General features: G+C 39.8%; 1 protein-coding gene across 2 annotated transcripts in view; it reads left to right on the top strand.

The window, feature by feature from the left end:
• Window positions 1-3,982: 3,982 nt before the first annotated feature.
• LOC124159552 (troponin C-like) overlaps window positions 3,983-25,470 on the top strand; it is a 33,721-nt gene continuing 12,233 nt past the window's right edge. Inside the window, exons 1-4 of one of the 2 annotated variants that reach the window (XM_046535432.1) lie at window positions 3,983-4,163; window positions 12,783-12,821; window positions 14,891-14,921; window positions 15,544-15,687. In XM_046535432.1, the coding sequence (XP_046391388.1) occupies window positions 4,161-4,163; window positions 12,783-12,821; window positions 14,891-14,921; window positions 15,544-15,687 (217 nt within the window). In that variant the 5' untranslated portion in view covers window positions 3,983-4,160. The remainder of the gene's footprint in view (window positions 4,164-12,782; window positions 12,822-14,890; window positions 14,922-15,543; window positions 15,688-25,470) is intronic. The other variant, XM_046535433.1, reaches the window with a different exon arrangement.

The raw sequence follows: 25,470 nt of genomic DNA, 5'->3' as shown, positions 1-25,470 counted from the left end.
GTGTGAGCGCACTTGCTGGATCTGCGAACTTCCGGAGCGCAAAACACTTAAGGAGGAAATTGCGGGAGTATAATCAATGTTAACTAGAGGTGGGGGTCCGGGCGACATTGAAGACGAGTCATAGCCGCGGCGCCACCGTAAACTCCGCTGATAATAAGATATGTTTATCCCAGAATATACTCGGGCTAAAATAGATACTCAGTTTATTAATCCAGGGAACTAAAATTTTAGTCGTTTGTAAGTAATTTTCGCCATTAGGATTTAGAGTAAAGCTGCGTCAAACCAATCTTAGGATCGTTGACAAGTGATGCTGAGAGGAGAATGACGCCACCTACGATAATCTGTATTGAGGCTTTCAAAACCCTTTTCCAGAGTTTACAAAACTGTGCTGAGAAAAGGATGTCTTTCTAAGCATTTGTAGGTTATTACCTCACAAAAGTAAAAAACTCGCTATTTACATAGCCTTCTCGGTCTCACAAAACCGTACGTTAAGAATGCGCAATACAATTACTCGACTAGTAAACGTTTTATGATTTTAATCATTATGTATTATATGCTTGAAACTTATTAAATAACTTAAACTTTTAATATTAGATACCTATATTATTAGTCAACATCCAAATTCCAAGCATAAAAATTTTACCTTTAACATTGATATGAAATTTTCACGACTCAGGTGCAGGGAGCATGCTGATAAGTATTTACTCTCTACGTCCTCAGAACATTTCAATATGAGAGCATACGTTTTAAATAATTCATTCATCTCGCTTAATTACCACTCTAGCAGGAGTGATGCTAGTTTTAGTCTTTGGCATCACTTAAAGGCGATGGAAGGACACTATAAGAATACGTGTGCGACAGTGCGACATAGAAAAACGCAATACTGTCGGGAAAAACAAGCACAGCAAGCGAAAGAGACTCCAGACTTAATCTGAGGAGATAAAAAAGCTTTGAATGACACCGCAGATATAATAGTGATGCGTCTTATTGGACAAGATTGGGACTGCAACGTACCCCTCGTCATAGATTAAATATTAGCAGAGAACGGCGCTGTCAAATTGCTCTTAACGGTAAAAGAAGGAATATTTACACAAATAAAACACACAAGAAAACACGCAAAAATTAAAAAAGAATTCGCAGGGTTAAAAGATATAAGCAAAAACCGTTGGAAAAAACTAAGGGTGTTCACTCACATCCAAGGTGGAATAAAACCCAATGCAGGAAAACGCCCGCACAAGAAGGGGGACGCGTGTAAAAACTTCGAAAACCTATGCATGCATTATAATTTCACAGTAACAGGACTGGAGAGGGCCGCTTCGTCCGAGATGATATATTTTTTTCCAAATCTTTTCTCCTTTTCATTTATTTATTTATGTATTTATATTTTAGTTTTTTTCTGGAGTTTTTGCGGTTGGGCGGAAAGGTGGGTTTGAGACGAGGATGAGGGCGTGAAAACCCGCTATAAGATAGCTGTTCTCACGTCCAGTGGGTGGATGGGAGGGTGGGTAGATGAGTTGCTCTGGAGCGTGGGTGGGGGAGGAAGTGTGGGAGGGGGGTTCGGAGGAAAGGGTGTTTTTTTTTTAAATTTCGGTTCGGAACGCGCGCGGGTGGAGGAAGAAGTGCAGTGGGGTGGGGACAGAAGGAGGAAATGGGAGGCTAGAGAAACACGGAATGCAGACTCGCCACTTATAGATACCTACATAATACAGGATCGAAAACCATATACATGGAAAATGGATTCTTAAGCAACAAAGAGTATAAAAAATGAATTCTTTTAATTATACATTTTTAATAAAATAAAATTTCCATCAAATTACTTTAATTTTTTATAATTGTAAAAAAATTATAATAACACCTCATGCCTTCATGTAACAAATTAAGGTAATCATATTCATAGTCCTGATGAAGGTATAAAAATATGAAACCGAAACGCTGGCCAACAATTTTGAATTCAATTCTTAAAGACCTACACTTCAAGACTCTAATCAACGTTAAAAATGGAGATCAAGAGAAAGAAAACAAACTCAATTAAAAAAATGAATAAAATTAGCACTGATCACTTCTGAGGTATTTCCTGAAAAATATAAGGAAAATCGAGGATATTGCTCATATTTGAACGTGAAATTTTCTGATGTGAAATGGAATGCGTTTCCCGTGGCGCCACTTGGTCCTTTATTTCGCTGCGAAGAATCAAATCGTTGTAAATTTTGCCGTCACTGAACGATTAATACTAATGTTAACTGTAGAAAAGGGTGGCTCGTACTGACTCTAAATCTACGTACTTATAACTTAATGATGCATTGTAATCTGTTTCTGATCAGCACATAAAATTTCAAGTCGAGAAGCTAATCGGGGAGTATTTGAGTCGCAAGATGATGCCTGGGAGAAAACAGACTAAGAAGTGACTTTTTAAAAACGTGGTAGAAAAGATAATCTGTGTCAAAAGAAGGGAAAATCCGATGAAAAAGCACCTCCAAATTAAAACCACTACGTAAGTAATCCTTTCATTCTGTGCCGGAATATGTAACACAGTATCGCATGGACAGCTTGGAGGAGAGAAGGTTTCTTAGGAGGGTCTGGTCGGATAGGGAGTCTTAATGAGAGGGAGGAAATTATGTTCGGGTAGAACCTGTAAAAATTGAATGTATACTCACCCACTCACCAATTTCACTTAATGACAGGTGCAAATACGGGGCCCTACTATTTTCAGAGCAGTACGGAAAATTATAATTAAAATTATAATTTCACTTGGAATAATTGGATAAGTACTTTCGTCAACAAATTTGTGGAAACTCATGGCTTATTTAATCATCAAAATTTGCCCACGATTTTGACGTAAAGTGTTCCTCCAATCCTGGATGTCGTGTACCTATGACTAATGCTCGTTTAGCCCTCACTCCCCTCCAGGCCCCTGCCCCCGTTTTCCGATCTCTCTCTCCTTTTACGGCCAAGGCTTGAGCGTTAATGTCTGTTTTACATGCCCAATCTCTTCCAATCTAGTTCAATTACCTCCCTGAAGCTCTTCTTTTCCGTACCCTTCCTCTTCTGTCCTATTGATATTTTTCCTTTGGTCTTCCTTTGAAGACTTTTCCATCGATTATTCCTTCCATAATGATTTCCACGTAACTGCTGTGTCTTATTACGTGGACAAAACACCGTGCTGTTCTATGGTGTAGTTGATGTTACTGAACGATTAATACTAATGTCAACTGCAGAAAACGGTGGCTCATACTGCCTCTAAAACTAAGTATGGGGTAATGCGTCTTCTGTTTCTAATCTGTAAGTACATAAAATTTCAAGTCGACAGCTAATCGGGGAGTAGGTTGTATTTGAGTTGCAAGATTATGCCTGAAAGGACAAAGAAAAACGGACAGAGAAATGACTTTTTAAAACGCGGTAAAAAAAGGTAATCCGCGTCGAAGGAAGGGGTAATCCGATCTCAATATGCCTGGTGGAATTCCGACGAAACTGTCGCCAACAAATGACAATGCGTCTTCTCTTATTATTCTATAAAACTCATAATTTCACACAAAATCCATCCACTTTTTATTTCAGTACCCTTCTCCTGAATTGTTTTATAGATTCGACAATTGAAATTCATTGAAATTCATTGAAATGTGCATGGTGGAACGGTTCCACTACATCGCCTTGATACCTTAACTTTGATAAATTTATTCAACTACGAACGTTCGTTTAAATCAGAATGACACGCCGAATCTTACGGCCAGCTAAGCTATCTTCCATGGTCGAGGCAACTTCCAGCTCCAGGGGAGGGGAAGTGTTTCTAGCCCGTGCATACTCTCCAAGGATGGAATGCAAATAAAAAAAAAAGAAGTTGTAGGTGCGTAACTCCTTCCAGCCACGCGTGGGAGTGGAGTGGGGGGTTGAGAATCACGTCGTTTTCGAAGGAACGGGAGGAAGGGGTGGGGGAAAGCGTGGGAGGGTGGGGGGGGGGAGGTGGGATGATCCCCTTGGGTCGGTTGCCGTGGTTTCTGTCGCAGTCTTCACACCGGTTGAGGAGCACCCAGTCAGTGGTGGTGGCGATTTCAAGACAGGTTACCTCCACGCCATAAGGAATATCAACTACAACCAAGACTGCCTCACCAAGAGGAGAACTAACATCCACTTACACCGAGCGGCGAAACTAAGAACTATCCAAAATGGTAAGCCTATTGTTGTCATCATACCGTTCCGTACGCGCGTTGGCTTTTCAGGAGAATGTGGCTAAGAGAAGCTTCTCGTGTGATATATCGGGTCATAGTGTTGATTGTGTCAAACCTTACATTTATTTAAGTGGAAGCTATATTTCCTGTCGAACGGTCTTATATCGTTTTTTTTGGTAAACAAATTTATTACTAATGACTTTAATATCATGTTGAAACTTTCAGAATATAAATGAGTAGATCTTTGCCAATATTTGCTAGAAGGTGAACTCAATTGTACCAAAATAAACAAACGAGGAAATGCAAGGATAAAATTTCCAAATTTGACATACAAAAATGGCAAGTTTTGACTAATCGCTACCTATGCGCCCTGAATATATCGATGTGATAACATGAGTATTCGACCGATTACTAAATACGACACCAAATGCAACGGTCGAGCGAGGCAGAGGCGTCCCATTAAACATGCCTTTAGGAAGACGCTGCATTTGACTTGGGATTAGATTTGCATCGCGCCTACAGCACTAAATTCTCAGCACACTGCGTTCTACCTTCAAATCCCGTCGGTGGCAGAGTTATTTCTGAGATGTAGTCCGAGCCCTCATGGTTTGATGCTACGAGGTGGGAGTTTTAATACATTACTCCGTCCGTCGTATGGGACGCTAAGCTTTGGTTCTTAGGCGCTATACGCGTATCATCATCAGTAGTTTTAAACCTTTAGATCGATCCCTACTCAGTTCTCCTATCAGCCAATCTTTTAACATCTGCTTAATTCTTTTTCTTCACATCCTTCACCATATGTCCTATAATTAATATTTCACCCGTGGCCTGTCTCTGCCTTTCCTCCCGTCCACCTGTCCTTCAACGATAATTTCGATTAGGCCATCGCGTCTCATGATTTGGCCGATTACAATGTCCCATCATATGTCTAACGATTTGATCGTTGGATTATTCTTCCTCATAGAATGATCCTCCAAGATCGTTAGAACATCAATGGCTTTGACTGGTTTCGCTTATAGTAGGGCCCTTTTCGCTTCTATAGCGTTGAGGTGTTTTTCCCCGTCCCATCCCTTCCGGACCTATCCTACCCCAGAGGCGTCGTCGGGCCCCCATCGCGGCGGCGCCTCTTTCCTTTTTCCTTCCTCTCCGCCCCCCCCCCCGGGTGATCGGGCGTACAAGCCACGGGCTTGGCTCCCGGCCACGGTGTGTTGTATCCCTTAAGGATTCACCTTGAACCCTCATACTCTCTCTTCCATCGCATTTCCAACGATTTGATCTTTGGGTTCTGCTTATTTATAGTAAAACCTTCCAAAATCGTTGGCACATTAAAAGTATGGTTTCGCTATTAGTGGATCCTGGTCGCTTTTACAACGGCGAGGGTTTTTCCCTAACCCGCCCTTCCACTTCTATCCCTATTACAGAGGCGTCGTTGGACTCCTATCGCGGCGGCGCCTCCATCCTTTTTTTCTTTACCATTCCACTCCCCTCCCCGGAAGCGCGGGCGTATCAGTTGCAGTACTGGGTGCCGGCTCTGGTGTGCTTTCCTTCTAAGAACCCCACTTAGGTTCTCAATCTGGTCCCGTCATCTACCCAAGGTTCTCAAAACACTTCTATTCTATCCCACCCCTTTTTGTACTTCCGCATTACTCACGCGACCTATCCATTTCATCTTCATCATTCTCCAGTAACTCCACATTTCGAAAGCTTCCAACCTTTAATTCTCCGCTGCTGTCATCGTACACGTCTCTCTGCCATTAATTTGGCCTCGGTGGCGGCGGGGTAACGTTCTCGCCTGCCAAGCAAGAGGTCGCGGGTTCGAGTCCCGCCTGGGTAGATTTCCCCGATCCAGGGCATGGTCGTTTGTGTACGATTAATTGTTACATTTGTTGAACACCCCGGTGTAAAATGGCAAATACGAGCTGTATCCGGTGGTTTGAGAATAAAATAAAAAAATAAAATAATGTAATCCCTTATAAATCGTTTCCTTACTTCATCACTTGTTTGAGGCATAACTTTGTGTAGGCGATTCATTATTAATTCGATTCAAAAGTCGATTACACGACTGTGTATAAATGTGTGAATAAACATTTATGCGAAAGCACCAACTTCTTTTTAATTTTAATAATTCATCGCTCCTATTTGCAACTGTTAGAAGATCCCTACTTATGAGGAGTGGCCTCTTTGCTTGAGCTATTATACCTACTTATTTCCTCCTTACTTCGTACGTCATTGGTCAATCGGCTTCCCAATTAGTAGAAGTCATTCACGTGTGATGAACACAAGTATTTTCTCCAGCTCTCATTTTCTTGCTTCTTTCATGGCGTCGATCAGCTCAACTTCGAGTCTTTTTCAAGCCATTTGAGAGTTTTATTTACGTTCAGTACACAGAATACTGCGACCCGGTGTATCATCCAAGAAGCTCCTGAAAATGCCAGAATACGGAGAGTTTGCACCAGCTCAGTCTTGAGGAATTATAAAAAAATGTATGTTCAAAGTTACCTACCTGTAATTTTTTGCACGGATATCGTGCTAAAAATGAAAAAAAAGACGTAGAACACATCATATTTTCAAGAATCGTTTGGTGCTGCTGAATAGGCGCCGGGGAAATGTATTTCAGTGAGTTTTCACGTAGTTTACTCATCTTCCAGTGAATGCGTAATTGATTCCCAAATAGGACGCGAAAGAGGCGAGATGTTGTTGGCTTCTAATATACAAATTTAGTCAAATCCCCACTCCAATGAGTCTGTATTAAGCATTAAAATGAAACGTAAAATAAAATATGTCTTAGAGCCGTTAAAACTTTGAAGGCAACGCGCCGAGGGAAGTGAAAAGAAGTCGATCACACTTCTCGTATGGATTTCACCACATTTTTTTGTCTTCTGATACTACAGTTACGCCGGGCAATCTCGCCTTTATCTTCAGGTTCAAATCACTCAAGTTTCAGCTTTATCAAGTCCAACTCTCTCACCTGGAGGTACAGATGCGATTGCTGGTGTTACTGTCGTCTCAGAAAACAAAAGAAAAACACGGCGAAACTCGGAAAACACCAGACCAAGAACCAATTACCTCAGTAGCATCCGTAAGAACAAAGTCACTCTGAATTCCCCAGCCTCATAAAAGTGTTGATGGCACATGTTCGCAACCTAATTCACTCCACATTAACACAATCACCATGGAGATATCTTGCAGGGGATTTTTCGGGCACAACGAAGCAGTAACGTATCATCATAAAAATATTTGATAATAAAAAATATTCTCAAACGAGACGACAAATATTAAATTGACACACGAATGGAGCTAACACGCAAACACACCTATCAGTGGTTCTATTTCTTTGAGTTTTCACCTCAAGGCTTTGGGAAACGCTTATTTCTCTCGCGTGTCAATCACAAGAGCTCAGTTGAAATATAAAGGGATTCCAACGAAAGAAAAATTCTTGGACTTTACTCTGAATTTGAAATATTGCAAAAATCGAAAGTATCATAAAATTAAATATAAGGTGAAAAAGTGACAAAAATATCATCTCATTGAGCAGTACTTAATTTAAGAGGGATGAATACTGAAAACCAATGTAAAATATCTTCGAAAAATACTATTTACATCTGCAGACTGTATTGAAAACGCTTTCATTTAGCGGATGGAGGCCAACGATTGAAATAAATCTGGATTGCGCAAATAATTTAATGAAAAATATATTTTTTCATCCATTTTCCCCCAAAGTATTCATTATTCTGGTAAACTTCTCGCATGTCCGACTCACTGCACCAGAAACACATTTAAATACCTCGCGCGTAAAATGATTGGCAAAAAAATCTAATTTTGCTCAATAATATACCTGTAGATGGTTAGACATTCATTCAGCTGAAACTTTACTTCCACAAACACACATGAAATATAGCGAATAGCAACCCATTATAAATATTGAAATACAGCAAAATTTCGCTTGGGGGAAAATAAAGTCCTTAAAAAATCCGCAGAACACAAAACTAAACAATCAAAATAAAAAAGACGTTAAAATCCCATTAAAAGCAGAATATTCTAAACCTATTTAAAATTAAAACCAAAGAAAATTAATAAAACACATTGTAAAAAACTGTATGAGATACTTCGATGGATTCCAAAGAAATAAATGCTCTCACAGGAAAAAACAATTTTTGCATGGCGTTTTAGGGAATTTATCAAAATATATTTTTTGGCATCCAAAACTGTGCCATCTATTTTAGAGTCATATTTTTATGAGAGCAACGTGGTACACAACGTCAATGAAATACAAATATTTTTTCAAGCATGGCCAATGAAAAAATTGCAGTTTGATTTTTTTCAGAACTTTATTGATGGACATCCCTACTCATTTGGGTTGTTTTTCTATAAATCATTATGATGAAACTTTTCACTAAGTTCTGTTAAGCATGCATCTGAATCGACTTTTTTTGCTTAGCGAAGTGCATAAAATTTATGCCTTTATTTTTTTATTGTTACTTAGACAGAAGTGTGAATTAATTTTAAAGGAAGTAAAATATATATGCGCATTCATAACAGTTTTGCAACTTTTTGGCTGCATTTTTGAATTCAAAATTATTTTTCTTTCTTGTCTAACATTTCCTGACGATTTAACTTAATTTTAAATAATATAAAATTAAATATGTGCTTAAATATTATTAATTTACTCTTAATTAATTTCAGTTTAACATAGTTTAAAGCATTAATTGGAGATGAGTTTGGTGCTCAAGTTTTACTCGTTTGGTTATGCCTATTAGTGTTTTTGATAGACATTGTTCCTGCTCAGTACGCAGATACTTGTCGATCCCATATTACAGTGCTACCAATAAACGACCTAAAAATGAAAGGGTAGACACAGAGTTGGGGTTCCACGAAATCAATGAAAGAGAAAATACTGTTTAAATCATTCAACAAAGTAACATGAACTAATATTTACCAGTATGCTTCAACATTTTTATCGATGATAAAATTTTAGCATCAATCTGGTATGCCTACAATACGAGAAGAATTGAGTTATGCATTACATCTACCATCCGGTTGTATGAGAATTTATATGTATACATTTTTTTAATGGTAAAATATATAACCCTCAATCAAAGAAGCCTTATGAATTCAGTTAACCTTTACTAAATGAGCTAACTTCCTCGTATATCTTCAAGAAAATGCTGGGTACCGAGGATAACATTTTTAGCGCCTAAATCAACCTCCACGGCATTTCTCCGTCCATCGTACTGGTTTATATTCGTCCAAATGTATGCTTTAAACATGTGGAAAATGAAAGAATAAACTGCATTAGGTTCACTGATGTTTTTGAAAAAGCACGAATAGGGTTTTATAACATACTTATGTTATTAAATTACGTTATAACTATATTATAAAACCAGGGTCGTCAGGTGTTTTGCTATGTCTCATAGCTATTTTATGAAACCAGGACCGAGACTTTTAAAATGTATTAGTGACCCTAATAAATTTATTCATTAACTTTCCATGATAGAAAGGTTACACATGGTTGAGCCTATAACTGTCCGCTATAAGATTTTAATGTAGTATCGGTCATTTAGATGTAGGTTGAATCGAGTGTGTCCGAACACCGTTTCGTAAAAAGGAGAGAGACTGTCACATTTCCCGAGCAATGGCATCCCACCCCATTTGGATTGGATGGCGGTGGAGAGGGAGGGATGGGGGTGCAGAGGGAGGGATGGAGGTGAGGTGAGGGTAGCAATAAGGGGGGGTGCGGAAACGAGGGGTGGACTAAGCGGGGGTGGACAAACGCCGAAAATAGATAAGGGTTTTTGATACTGGGAAGAGTAGTACCCGGGGGATAGGGTTAGTAGTTTGACTATAGTGTTGGATTTTTACGTCGTGAGCGCAGGTTCAAATCCCGACGGTGGTTGAGATTTTATAGAGACTGGCCGATCCCCACTTGAGCACTCTGTCGCGGGCAGTTCAAGCGCAACACTCCGTCCGTCGGATGGGACGTTAAGCCGCGTTCCCCTTGGCGCCTTCCGTTAAGAGTAGGCTTATGCCGACGCCAGTTTTCTCTTCTCTCTTTCTTCTATAATGCGCCATAGGGTGAGAATAATCTTAGCTTTCGGTGACCTCCTCCAAATACCATGCAAATAGTACCTCGTGGTATAATCCCAGTGGTTTAACTCATTTAATAAGGAAATAATGTAAAATGGTGGAAAAATCGTCATCCTGGGACTATCACTATACTTTTCACGCTCAAAGTCGTATTTAGTATCCACCTAAAGAATGAGTTAAACCATCAACCGCTCCGTTGGTTCTGAATGACCAGGACTATTTCCTTGCAGCATAAATGATATTGTTGGCTCATTGATTACTTTCAAAAAATTACTTGAACATATAATCACCATTACGATTGATTTGAAAAAAATAATTTACCATCTCAGGCTTATTTAAATGGGTATTTTTTTCGAGACAGATGAGGAGATTTTGAAAACTGGGTCCATATTAATTCTCATAATAACTTTTATTGTAATAATTAATAAGTTCACAGAAATAAAGTGAACCAATTCAAAAATTTTAAGATTCTGGCAAAAATGGTGTGGTTCCCAGAAATCGCATTTCGTCATTAGATTAGAATTGAGCAGATGAAAGTTACGACGAAATGTGTCCTCCGCCTTCGTCGATTCTCTCATAAGTCTAAAATGAAAATAAACATGGGGGTCGACGACCATTTTTCATGAGTCTGTGACGTCATTAGACCTTTGGGTCATTCACTCTTTCGGGGAGGACCTTTCAGAAGAGCATTTTATAACAGCAATGAAAAGAAAAATTTGGAAACATCTGTGGAAAAGCTGAGAAGCAATGACCCCCGCTCGGTATGATTTTATTGACATTATCAACAACTGCCAAAGCGTAAACAATGTCAATTTTTTTGTCTCGAGAGATATGCTAAGGATTAAATACGGAAAATACGAGCCTCTTTGTTCTCCAAACGATAGCAAAATCTACATTAAAAATACATTGTTGAAATAGGATGGCCTCCCTCATCTGCCCATTGGGTAGTCTTCAATGCTTTATGAATTCTCCATTTAAAAAAATGAAGATCTTGGGTCTCTAGTACGTGTCAAATTGGTAATTTCAGAGATGCAGTGATCACCGTTCACTTCAGTGAGCCGATCGCGAATTGCCGATCGTCGTTCATCACCTATGTCAGTCATGACCGGCGTCAATCAATATTTATGTCGGTCGCTACCGATGTCTGCATATATTTTCCTATTTATGTTTTGAATAAACGTCATACTTAATTTATTTATTGCTAAAGACCAACTGACTAAGGTGTCGCATTTATAACGGAGAAATCCAATCGCGAGCAAGCGTTTTCGGTCTCGAATGACAGGAAACCTCTTCTCGATCAAGAAATACCGCCATTTACTCCGATGGTGAACGACCGACCACATAATTTAACCGCGAATCACGACGACGGACATCGGTCGCAATTTCACTCCTGGAGGTCAGGTGGGGGTGATATCTAAGGGGGATAAATAGGGTAAACGAGGAAAATGTTAGATTTCTAAGAGTTTTGTCAATATTTGAACAAAGTCATGTTCTTTAAAATAACAATATCAGGTGCAAGAGGGTATTTAGTGATTTCAAGAATTCCTTTTAACACTTTTGTCGGATACATGTGAAAATCGGATGTTAACATCGCACTTACGGCCAGTTTCAATGTGATTTTAGGGAAATGTGACTTGAGGTCTTCCAATCTTGCTCAACTTTTTCAAAAGTTATTGACAGATGACAACGGATTGAATTTTCTGTCTTCCAGAGTCAGAAATAAAACAGTCAGAGTAAAAAGAATAAATAACAATTTAGAGGCTTTCACGTAATATGATTGTACGGATCTACGTTCATGAGCTAACATAATTACTATGCAAAAATCCCACAGAGAAAAAAATCATTCGCCTGTACGAGATCCGGGTTCGAATCCGGGTCAAGGTTATTGATTGTTTTCCGTGTGGATGTTTCGCATAATTTGTGCATTGGGGGTGACTCCGTAAAGTTATCATTAAGGCCAGTCCTGGTATACTTAAATTAATTATGTAAATGGATAATATGGTGGTCTGGAACATGTCTATTCGCACAGCTATGGGATTAACTGCGACCTATCTCTTATTTTCACAACGATCTACTCAATAGAATACAAATATCCCTATCGAGTATAACTCTATCTGAAGTATTGAAAGCAAGTTATGTTTCTCAAGTATCCCTTTACTCCCATATTTAGGTTCAACTACATCTTAGCATGCATTTTTGGCCATTTATCTTGTGAAATTTGGTAGTGAAGTGCTTTGTACTTTTAAAATAGTGTAGAAAGCTCTCTCAAGGCTATAGTGTCAATGAAGATGTACTAACACGCCGCGCAATGAAAGCGATTTTATACTTTGATATTTATTATTATTTTTTATTAATTAACAATCCATTTTGCGCACGTGATGCTCTACAAGTAGGAGCTCAACGCTCTTTATTTTTGCTCGCAAGGCACGCTCCGCAACGCGATTTTCTATCTTCCGGTTTTCTTTGACTCACAAAACCTCTAGAATATTTGAAATTGTAATTATAACTCGTTACCAATTTTATTACTTTCCACAGAGTACGGTAGCAAGAGGAGCTGACGATCAAAAGATTAAGGCAAGTCATAGCAACGGGTAGTGTGTGATAAGTTTAATGCCGAGCAGTGTCTAATCCATATTCATATATATCCTCGTCGCTTATGATTAAGCTTTTCTCTGTAAGAATCGATCAATGTGAAGGGGAAAACAGGTTGGACAACCGGTAAGTAAATCGAGTTTTGTTGGTATGACATTAGACTTATTGGTTCTATTCTAAAAATCCCTTTGTGTTAATTTTTCAATCAAAATTTGAAGGAGATTATCGTCAATAAATTTTAAACCTTGCGGAGATGGTGGAGTTTTGTTTGACAAGGGATATGAATTCCAGCAGAGATACTAATTTGCTCTAAATGTTCATTATCAACGTTGTAAACTATTGTGGAAATAAATTAGTTTCTTTAACAATTTCTGAGGGATATCGATAATGATAATGTGAAGGCAATATATTGTTCTTGAATCGCTCAGGTATATATTACATTTTAGATTTCTCGATGCCCACACAGCGACGAGCAAATATCCTTGTGGAAAATGTTTTTATCTGACAATTTAGGATAAGAAAAGGCCAGTTAAAATATAAGCCATTTGACTGAAGAAAGCAGAAGTAGCTTCACAAGAATTTGAAATTTATTAGAAAAACAGGTAGCAAATTCTTTTTTTCTTAAATATATATGCGATCATGATCTCTCATTGTACGCTATCAAATGTTATGCTATCAGATAAAATAGCCCAGTAGTAAGGGGAATGATCAGTGCGGCCTACATGAACAAGCATATTTACGTAGTCTCAACGATGGTTGGTTAGGGATGCTTTCCATTAGTCGAGGTTTTGAGAAAAGTAGTTAGCACCAGATTTGATTTACAAACGGTATATTTCTATAAATACATGCGTCCTAAAAATTTGAGCCAATGGCGGTGAACGTACCATGGAAACCGAATTTTAAAAACCTGCCAATGAGTGCTCAGTTTTTTTCACTTTTATAAGGGCCAGTAAAGTGTAAGTATACAAGTATATAGCATGGGTGAGAGAAATAGAGGTGTGGATTATTTGACATTTTTATACTGGGAGTGAGAATGAATAAATACATGCTTCTGAGTAGGTTGTTTATTTTATTTAAACGTCAAAGCCATTCCTCCGTTTCTAGCTTCCATAAAAGAGGTATTACGTCTAAAATGAATAAAACCTGAAGTTCAGAGGTGTTTTCAGCAAGAATTTGTCCCCCGAAGAAATGAAACATACAGAATACTGCTGTTTTAGAGATCAATAATAGTGCTGTTAGAATTCACGCGGATTTAAGGGAAATAAAGAGCTTTGACGGAGTGGTGGGGAAACATAAGTCTCATTCATTAACCATAGGAATACTGAAGGAGAAGGAGAAATTTGATTGCTACAAACCCTTAAATATTTCTGGCAGGTAATCAAGAAACATAAGAAAATTCCTAAAAAATACCGGGAAATTATGGTGGTGCTCAATTGGGTCACAAATAATGAAAAATCGTGATGGCATTAGGAAAAGGAGTTCAACGCCCACACATTTTTGACCACGTATTAGGCAAATGGAAACCTCTAAAGTTGGCTCAATATTTTCGGGCATTCCAACAGCGCCAGTAGTATCCTGTGGGTTAAAATAATCCTTCAGCAGGCAGAGTAACATTATGGAACCATTATGGCACTCTTTAAGTATCTCATTATTGTAGTACATAGCTACAGATAAAAAATGCCATGTTCCACATTAAGAGGAAATAATTTTTCTTGTGACTGAAGTGTAGATGAATCTGATATTTTTCTGTACTTAGTAATCTGGTTTAAAGATGCATGCATGAAGGTGTAGAGCGAGCATGGTACATTTTTTCACTTAAAATGCTGATTTACACACTCAAATGTAAACACATGAAAATATGTTTACATATATTCACTTTTGCAAATGTGGTCGAACAATAAGTTCGTGGTTTCAAGCTTAAAACTGGTCTCAAGCAATTTACATCCCAACGTAGTCCTACCTACTCTCTAATTTAATCTTTTTCATCTTTCTCTTCCATCAAATGCAAAAATTCCTGCGCCGGATGGCTTTCATCGCTATTGCGTGAGCAGTGTGAGGTACTCGACGAAGAGCAGGTGGCAAGTGAGTAACATCTTCACAATGAATCGCGCTGCTTTGACAATGCGCTGGTCGCGCGGCGTCTACCAGTTTTCTTTCTTTGCCCACATCGAATTTTCATCGTTAAGAAACTCATATTCTTTGTATCTTATTATTTTATGAGGCTGAAATAGTAACTAATATGATTATATGTTTTGTCACATTTATGGAATTCGTTTTCATATATTTTTTTTCTTTTGGAGTCTGGTAGATGCCACGCGACAACTTGAGTCAAAATACGTTACATGCTAATAGCTTCGTGATATTGATCGCAGAATTTTTAAATACGTTTATAATTTAAACTAACAACTATTTAGAGCATTAAAATATTAGATATGTATCTTATTGCTACCATTTTTTTATTTTAATCAATTTAACACCATTATTTCGCAGAATATACTATTGCTCAATCACATTATTTGAGTGAACTTTGGCGCATAACACATCATTTTCCCCTCTGCTACATACGTTTATGGTGGCTTATGACTAGACTATAAGAAAATTAGATTAAAAAAGGTAACGGTGGCATGTGAAACGATTAAAATATGTCAGCTGATCAATTTTTGGTTCCTAAACCGTATCCACTGTCAATTTTTATCCTCCAAAGTGCTCCGAAGAGCGTTCCAGATGTTCGACTCCGGCAAATCCGGCAAAATTGAGAACGAGAAGGTGAGGACGATCCTCAACACTTTGGGACACACGTTCGACGACCTGGAGCTGGAAGCACTGCTGGAGGAGGAAGACAAGGAAGGTGAGCAGACGACTGCGATGCTTAACAGTGTACAAATATCGCAATTTATGACGCTCAACGTCATCGGATTCCCAATCAACATGCGCCCCGACACTCCCACAGCTCATGTAGGCTGCATATTCCGGGTTTCACCGCGCCGTGGTTGCGTTGGGGACAACAGTTCCTCCTGCATTACAGCAGGCGTCTTCAGGTCGAAGTGATTATGCCGTGTTTTGGACGCCGTTATATAGGCGGCCCTGTGGTGTATGTTCTCCCTGATTGGTCGCCTTGCGGCCAATAGCATAGTGGTATGGGGCGAAGAGTCTCTTCCACGTACTGTGGAGTTGGTAGCTATCCTCTCGATTGAAATTATGAGGATGTTTAGATATTTCAGTCGCCTCTCGGATGATCCTCGGAAAATAAATGCAGCCTGCAATACCAGCGCACCGCGGAAACCTTCGCACCAACTCCCACAGTTCTTCATCCAATCCTGTTTTAGCCATTTTTCTCAGCACTTCATGTGCGAATAGCATCATATTAGAACACCACCATGTTCCCGGGTTCGATAGAAACGATATAGCAAGAGAGATATTTTGACGAAGGGATAGATAAATCGTTTTTCACCCACGCAATAAAGGTATTTCATAAATAATGATCGCAGGCTTTCCGGCGTGTAGTATGGTGGAAGTTTTCTCGGGATTTCCACCGGGTCAGGTTCTCCATTACGGTTGACGTTTCGATGCACGACTCGTCCATCGTCATCATGACATGACCCGGTGGAAATCCTGAGTAGTCCTCCACGAATTTTATTAATGCTCAGCGGGACCTCGCAAGAGCATTTCCTTTATACAATGTGTCCCATTTATCTTGACCACCCGAAATAACTTTTTGTCCAGATGCAAATTCAAAAATGTGTCAAGCAAATGTTCATTAGCCGTTGGGGAACATTGATCAGCATGATTGCCTTCCTTGTAGCTTTGTTATTTACAAAGATATGAACAGCGGTATGTCTTTTTTAAATGGTACCCTATATTTTTTATTCGGCAATTCATTTCCTGTCCTATAACTCCTCCTGTTCATATCTTTGTAAATATATGTATGTGTTTAGGGCTGGTGCTCTAACATCCCCCGCCACACGCCCATTGAGGCGGCTTGCAATGTAGTATGTAGATGTAGACGTTCATTCGTAAATCCTTGGATCAACCCCGATTCCGAAGTCGTCTCTCATCGTCCTTCGCCATTATTTTTTTTCGATCCCCGAGGGTTGGTATTCCAAAGAGCAGAGGTTTTTTCGCAAATATTCACTCAAAGAACGAAATGGAAAGGAAGACGTGTTTTCTTTCCTCGAAAGCCAAATATCGGGAAGACGAGACGTATCCCACTCAACTGAGCTCCACTGCTCCATTTAAACCCACCATTTGGTTTCCTCTTTTAGCAAACGAACGAGGGCCTCTCTCATTAAGACCAAAGGCGGGAGAATAGATTGTCAGGAGGAAATGGAAGGGATTGAGAAATGAGCCCAGAAACGAAAGGGCTCTTCTAGTTTCCATGCTTTCTCTTATAAATGGCGCACCAATCCGTTCATGCACTCAGAAAGACTTACTAACCGCCGAACAATGAAGTTACCTATTTGCAAGGCTGGGATTGAGATCGCATCCTTTGAAAGTATGAATGTAGAGTTAATTTAGGCTAAATCTGGTGGAGTACCCACATATTTTGAATGAAAATGTACGAGTAATTTTTCTAAAATCTAAAATTGTTTGTAGAAAGTTGAATTTATAATTCAATTTAAATATGAAAGTGATGAAATGACGTAAATCGGGACTTAACGCAGGATTTTATGTATTTTTGGACAAACTTGCGTATAAAAACGTTTCCACTCTGTTATTCTAAAAGAAAGGCATCCAATGGATAACTTACGAAAAAACCTAAACGGATCTTGTGCCAGTCTCAAAGAATCGCGCGGCAACGACGGTTCATTGTTTCGATCCTGAAAATAGACATTCTTCCGGCTAGCATCATCTTATAGGACTCGTTTGAGACTCAGTGTCGTGCGGTTAAGGCTTTTAGTCCCTCGATAATATCTCCTCCAAGCATTCCACCCTGGATATATCTTCCCTCTCTCAACCACCACCACCTTACGTCTCTTCCTCACAGACCATTTTACTAGACTTCACGGAACGGCCACTGGGCGGCACCACCGGTCGATCACGTTCGGGTACTTCATAGAGGAGGATTAAGATCTTCCCGCAGAAGCTTGAATTAAGTTGCCATTAAGGGCGCATGCTGATTGGTCTCCTGAAATGTACACAGTGCGACAAGGAATGATATCGATTTATTCTCAATATTTAAAGTAGATTATTGGCATTGAAAAGTTTGAATTGAAAATCCGGTATCTTAGATGACGAAGAGTGCATATTTCGGTGAAAAGCCGTCGCGGATACAGAAGAAACTCTAGGGGGTGCGCAAAATATATCTTGGGCCACCTTTACTTTTGTCGAAATGACAAATAATTAACTCAAATGCAGAGCTTGAGAAATTTTTATTTAAACTTATGATACGCATATGCAAGGCAATGTCATCCTATGTTATAGAATAGTAAAAATTGTTGTTCTGCAATGTTACGCGATGCGGACGACCCCGCAAGGGGGGGGGGCGCCCCCTTAGGCCCCCATATGTACCCGCTACTGGTGATAGGCCCAAACTAAACTGAAGGGTGCGTATTTTCAGCAATGCAAGTTGACTTGTTAACATAAATTTGTAATTAATATTGCTAAAAAAAATAACACTGATAGTTTGTAGAGTAAGCTCATTCCGTATCAACCCACATCTGCAGATGAGTTTTCCTCGCCTCCACTCTCCCTGGAATTAAACAATTGAAATATTCTTCAGCGTACGCGAATAAGCATTCAGGTCCCGTGTAGACGACACTTTGAGGAAGATGAATAAGTCTGCTAGAACTAGATTGGTGCAGTAGGGAGCTTCCAGAATCGTTAATGTTCGTCGCAATGGCATGTTTTTGCCAGGTGCAGAGTAACTACGAACCCTGGATGATGTCTAAGCGGTCAACACGCACGCTCTGAAGAATGTTCCGGTTGCTCAATTTCAGGGCACGCTCGAAGCGAGAAAAAATCGTCTGCTGAAGTGTGGTGATGCTGAGGGAGCATACATTGAAGGCAGTCGGATTTTTTAAAAGTACCTAATACCTCACGTAAGTTCCTCGGAATTAATAATTCTCTTTACTTAAAATACACACCTTGTATAATGCCCCTTGAGATTCGGATCGTTTTGCCATCAGCGCTGTGAGTGATTACAACTTAAACGCACATTAATTCGTGGTGAATGACAGTACGTTTGATTCATGATTTACACCTTACGTATATATCTCGAAACGCATCCTTACTTTTCGGAGCGGCTAACAGGGCGGCGCCACCAGTCACGCTCGGTCGGCGGAATGACGAGTGCGCGGGGGTTTGCTTTATTTTTCCACCGTGGGTAATTGGGGCGCCACTTGCCCACGGGTCCGCCAAAGACGTACGTGGGCGTAGCGAAATGCATGCACAACAATACGCCCGGCCGGAGAGAGTGGAGGCATTGTCTAAAAATGACCGCTGTCCTCACACCCTCTTATCCAGAGACACAAAACACAACAGTCGACTCAGCTGAGGTCTCAAAGGCAATGGAGGGAAGTTTGGAGATGGACACGAAAAAGATATGTCTCCCAAATCGTCCCCAAAATATAAAACGGCTTTGCATATTTCCAAAAGGTTTGGACTAGGGACTCAGGCGGCTCGCGGCGCTTATGTATTAGAAAGCTTGATAGGTTATAATTAGAGATGCTTGAAAATCGCAAATGCGATATACATCTTCATCTACATCTACATAATACCCCGCAAGCCGCCTAAAAGGCGTGTGGCAGGGGGTGTTAGGACACCAGCCGTTTACAGCTATTAAAAAAAAAAAAAAAAAGTGCTCTAACGAGGTTGGGACAAGCGTTTATTAAAGTCCTTTATTGTTCGGGGGAAAAACGAATTCTTATATCTATCCGTTCGGCTAAAAATCTCTCTTAATTTATCGCTTCTGTCGGACCTGGAAATATAGTGTGGCTCTAAGATTATGTTCTCTGTGTCGCTCTTAAATATATCCATTCTTAATTGTTCAAGCAATCTAAGCCTAGCGCGCAGCCTCCGAGTCTCCAACGGCTCCCAGCCTAATTCGCTTAACATCTGGGTAACACTGTCTGTACGCCCGTAGCGGTTTTTGACGAAACGCGCAGCCTTCCTTTGTATCTTATTCAGCTCGCGGATTAAGTCTTTCTGCACTGGATCCCATACACTCGCTGCATATTCAAGGTGCGGTCGGACGAGAGCGAAATAGCACCTTTCTTTTACTTTCTCATCCGAAAATCTTCCCACAATACGCTTGACGAATCCTAATTTCTTCAGGGCTATACCGCAAATATTCTTTATATGAGTTCCCCACGTGAGGTTCGAGGTTATCGTAACTCCCAGGTACTTCACTTCGTCTGTTGCCTTTATGTTAATGCCATCCACTGCATAAACATTGTTAGTGTTGGACGAATTCCGCAAAAAATGTACCGCCATGCATTTGCTCAGATTAAGTTCGAGTCCCCACTCTTGACTCCACAAATGAACGTTGTTTAAATCCGATGATAGATTTCCATAGTCAGAATGATCACTAATTTCGCGATAGATGACAGCGTCGTCAGCAAATAAACGTATTTTACTGCTAATGCGGGAGCACAGATCGTTAATGTATATAATAAACAACAGGGGGCCGATTACGCTACCTTGTGGAACACCTGATGTAACTTTTACAACATCAGAGCTAATTCCGTCAAGAACTACTTTTTGTTTACGATCTCTGAGGAAGTCGCGTATCCAGTTTACAACTGTTTCGTTTAATCCGCATGACTGTAATTTGTATAAAAGTTTGTTGTGAGGTACAGTGTCGAAAGCTTTCTTAAAATCTAGAAATAGTGCGTCAACTTGTCTTTTCGATTCACCAGATTTTATAACGTCGTGAAGAAAGAGCGCGAGCTGTGTTTCGCAGGATCTATTTTTTCGGAATCCGTGCTGACAGTCATGGAGGAAGTTACGTCTGTCCAAGAAAGTCATGATATTACTAACAACGATATGTTCAAGTATCTTGCCTATAATTGATGTTAGGGAAATTGGACGGTAGTTGCCTGGGTCATTTCTGTTTCCCTTTTTGAAAATGGGTGTAACACTTGCAATTTTCCAGTCGGGCGGTAACTTCCCTTCGGAGAGTGACTTCTTGAATATGATCTCTAAGTAAGGCGCGATCTGTGGAGCTAACTCTTTGAGGACACGCGCGGGTATTCCCTCCGGACCCGGAGATTTACTATTCTTAATCGAGATATAGATGCGATGTGCACAAATAAATGCGGCATAGATGCGATGACTCGACTTTTATGATATTTTTACGCAAATTTGCCTTTTCGACGGCAAAATTCGTACATTTTGTGCCGAGCGCAGTTTAAATGCTCCGCCGACACTCACCGCTTAAAGCATGTGAGCGACTGGCCAGCTGCTAGTTGGCTGGGACTCTCCGTGGTCGCGAACTACAAGTGGGCGCGGGCAAGCTACACCTCCGCCACTTAATGTCTTATTACTTAATTTATTATTGTTCTACATGATAATTATTCAAAATATTCCGTTTTTTGTCGTATAACTGTGTTTGACTACATTTTACCGCAATTTACCTCATTGTGGAAATAAAAAATAGACGCTACAAAATGTTATTGAAAGTGTGATAAAATAAAAATGAAAGTGCTATTTTCACGTATATCTCGTTATAATCAAAGGTTTCAAGCGATACAAAATAAAACGGCGTCATTTTAAATTAAATAACCTGTTAATTTGATGTGGCCGGTATCGTCCACATGATGACGCACCGTCACGAAACCAATCATGTGAAATAATAAACGTTTAATCGTTAAATACGCTTACATATTTATCGGAACGGCTTACAATCACTTTGTGCTAATACGGACGAAAAAGCCTAAACAATTGTTCCATTTGGTAAGTGATGTGACTACAAATTACTCAAGTTTAATGCCACTGTTTAGAAAAACCAATGATGGAAAAGTAAAATATCAGCACTATACTTACAGCGACGGAATTCTTCTCGGGCTTTCCACCAGGTCGTTGGCTTCGTTTCCGCCGACGTTTCGGAAAACTACTCGCTTCCCATTTGCACGGCCTATTTATATCTTCCTGTCAGATCGATTGTAATTCTTGACGCGGTGAAATCAAAACGCTTTGGAAATGGGAGGCAAGTCGTTTTCCGAAATCAAGGGCCGAAATGAAGCCAACAATTCAGTGAAGAGCCCGAGAGTATTCCAAAAAAATATTACTTCCACGGAAGAAAAAAACACTATCCAAAACGCTAAAAACTAAACAAACGTTAAAATTTAATAAATAAATGCGAATTTAAATTGCAAAGCTATTAGAGAGAAAATCATCACCACCAATTGTCCAAGAAAGTAGTAAAATTGAGAGAAAGATGGCGTTAGTAGTGGAGTGACGTGCGGCTGACAACGATAAGCAAGAAATAGGGTAGTTTCCTTCATTATAGAAAACAAAAGGCATTGATTGCAATTCGTAATACAAAATTATTGTATTCATAATATACAAATTATTTGGTTTTAGAAATCCTAGTTTAGACGAATGGCAATGGTCAATTTTAACCTCATTTGAAAAAGGCCAGATTGGCGCCGATGTGATGCCACTCCACGTGACGTCACAGGGGCCTAGATTCTCTACAAGTAGTCCGGAGTTCTACATCGTCTGAGATTACCAATGCATGCATGAGGCACAGAGCTCGGGTAAACATCTCTTAATAATTACCTATTAAAACTGCATACGGTCGGAAAGTTTCCTTCGTTTGATAAGGCATTAATAATCCTTATTTAAGCCTGGCGCTACCTGCTAGCAGGGTACTCTGCTACCTGCTAGCAGCCTGCATCGTAGCGACGCTCATAGCCTCGCACCAAGGTGGCCTCACACGGTGATAGCGGGAACCAGAATGACGTCGCACGGGCTTTTCTCAGCATTCACACTTAGCCGTCGCGTTCTCGCGCACTTGAAAATTTTCACTTTTCAATTAATCGCGAAAAATAGATATCGTTCTTTAAAAATCTAAGAGCGTGAAATGCGTACTCCAGGAATAATAATCTTTCGATTTAGGCAATTAAAAAATAACAGGAAACCACCCTATTGAATTAAAGTGTCGAATGCGAATAGATTGACGTGGACTCATTTGAGTGAGGTCGTCGTAATCATCAGCCGATTGGATATCCATTTCCACTTCGATGACGCAAGCGCGTGCAAACAAACAGACAAACGAAAAGTTCTTTCCTTCGTTCTTCCCACTCCGCCTTACATACCAAACAACTCAGAAAAGGTGCCGGTGGAACATAATGGACGAGGAAATGGAAGAACAGTTTGAACTTCGGGGGATGAAAGAGAGAAACTGAGGATGATGATGGAATGACTCGAGGGATCCGCTGACGTCAGACGTCTTGGAGAGAGAGAGAGAGAGAGAGAGAAGATGTGAGGAAAGGCGCCAGATGTCACGAGGCTCTGAAAATCCCTCCAATTTCAGTCCTAGTGCAAAGGTGAACTAATTCTCTTAGAATGATGCAATCTATGGCGCTAACTTATTGAGGACACGCGCGGGTATTACCTCCAGACCCGGAGAATTACTATTTTTTAAATCGATTGTAGCCGTTTGGTTATGGCATCGTGTAGATTAGTGATTTCTTTCATCGGTGCCTCAGTGAATGCAATGTCTCAATTATACGCAGTGTTGTGAATAGACTTTCGGAGTGGAAATTTAATTTGATACCTTTGTCAATATTTTCGGTGGCAAGTTTACCATCTTTATCAAATGACGGACCAACGATAGATAAACTTCCCTTGAAATCTTTCGCATATGGCCAAAAAAGTGTCGAATATTTTTTGAGCATTTCGCCGAACATTTTTTCTTGAAATTTTGAAATTCTTTTGAAAATTTTTCCTTAGGTCTCTCCTAACATAGTTGTTCTACCGGCGAGAAAATGCGCCTGCACAAATATGTCGATGTTGAAGCAGCATACTTTGAAGACTACTAGAGTTTTGTAGCGATATAACTTATAATTTCTTTGAACAGATAAATTCTCATTGCTTAAAAGACACCCTGCATTATTTAAAGGTATCAAGATTCTTGAGCAGTAAACGTAAAATTTTAAAAGTATGTTATTATAAATATAATATAGGGCTTACAACTATTGCTAAATAAAAATAAATTCGTGACATTGTAGAAGGTAGAACAAAAATTTACCTGTGACACTCTTTGTTATTGCTGCTGTTATGCTGTCAATAACAAGATTAGTCATAATCAATAAAAAAAGGACCTCAGGACGTCAGAGATTGTTTTTGCTGCTTCAATATCGATACGGAAATATTGCAACAGGAACTTCTGCAATAATGTTTATTTATTACTATTGTGCCCTTTGTGGGAGCATCTGGAAAGGAAGATCTCAAACAAAATATATGGAACTGGTAAAGAAAGATGTGAAAGAGAAGAAATGCGTGGATGTGAAAAGATTAGCTGATAGGAGAACTGAGTGGAGAGCTGCGTCAAACCAATCTTAGGATTGTTGACCAGTGATGATGACGATGATGAATGGAAATATCGCCAAGAAACTAAAGAATATTTCCTAGATTAACTCGTGAAATATAAACTAATTTAATTCATGGTTAAAATTTCCCAGATAAATTAGTCATGTATTCTATCATGACGAGCGAAATGTTGATCATACGAAGTCAAATGCAAGCAGTTGTAAACCTGAAAATAGTTACACAAGCGCAATCGCTGCGATATTCTAAATATATGAATATAATATTTCGCAATATTTCCACCAAACCTGGTGGTCCCAGAATGAGCAGAACTCCAGCGAGACCGATTTTTACCTGACTGTACTTAATTTTTTTTTCTTGCTGTGATCATATCTTGGCTAAATGAGCCGTCATATTCCAACGTTTACTAAGCTATCACGTACTTATTTTAATGCTTACATTATTTCTCAATGCGAGGCAACAAATAGTTCTACGCCAGATTGACTCACTGGGGAGACAAAAGTTATCCCGATAATACCCTCTCCGTCCAACTGTGACGCTCACAAATGTAAGGGTATTGAAAGAAAACTTGTTACCACACCAGAGATGGCTATTTATGCAACAGCAGACGACTAACTGTTCAGGAAGTGTAAGTTCGTGGTGACAAACGACCTAAAAAATCGCGCGCAAGCGAACGACCGCCAGAGCCATTAATTCAGGGGCTCTCGCGGATTTTAAACGGAGCCGGCACGAGTCTATTTCCATGCAGCTTTCGACTTCCGCCGCCAGTTAGCGTGCCTGTCGTATACGTCGCAGATACGCCGCACTGAGGCCCGAGTTGATGGCCAAGAAATCCGAGGGACTATTACTCCAAGACGTCCAAATTGCGAGTCGTAAATTTGGAGGAACTGACGTTGATCATGCCGCCATGAGCAAGTGTGAAGGAAGTGCCTATCCTTTAGGGACACGAGGCGGAATCACGGAGAAAATTGCCGGATAGAGAGCTAGAACACATTAAAATTTACGGTAATCAGAGTATGAACACGAACAGTTCGCGAGAAGTCAATGATTACGTTTTAACAACAAGGATTATTTCGTACTTTCCTTACTTACCTTCTGAACACACAAAAAGAAATAAGTGTTAGAAGATATACGGTGC

Source organism: Ischnura elegans, chromosome 5 (genome assembly GCF_921293095.1).
Source record: "Ischnura elegans chromosome 5, ioIscEleg1.1, whole genome shotgun sequence".
In the NCBI taxonomy this organism is placed as follows: domain Eukaryota; kingdom Metazoa; phylum Arthropoda; class Insecta; order Odonata; family Coenagrionidae; genus Ischnura; species Ischnura elegans.
Note: the sequence above shows the minus strand (reverse complement) of the source record. Positions and strands in the feature narration are given on the sequence as shown.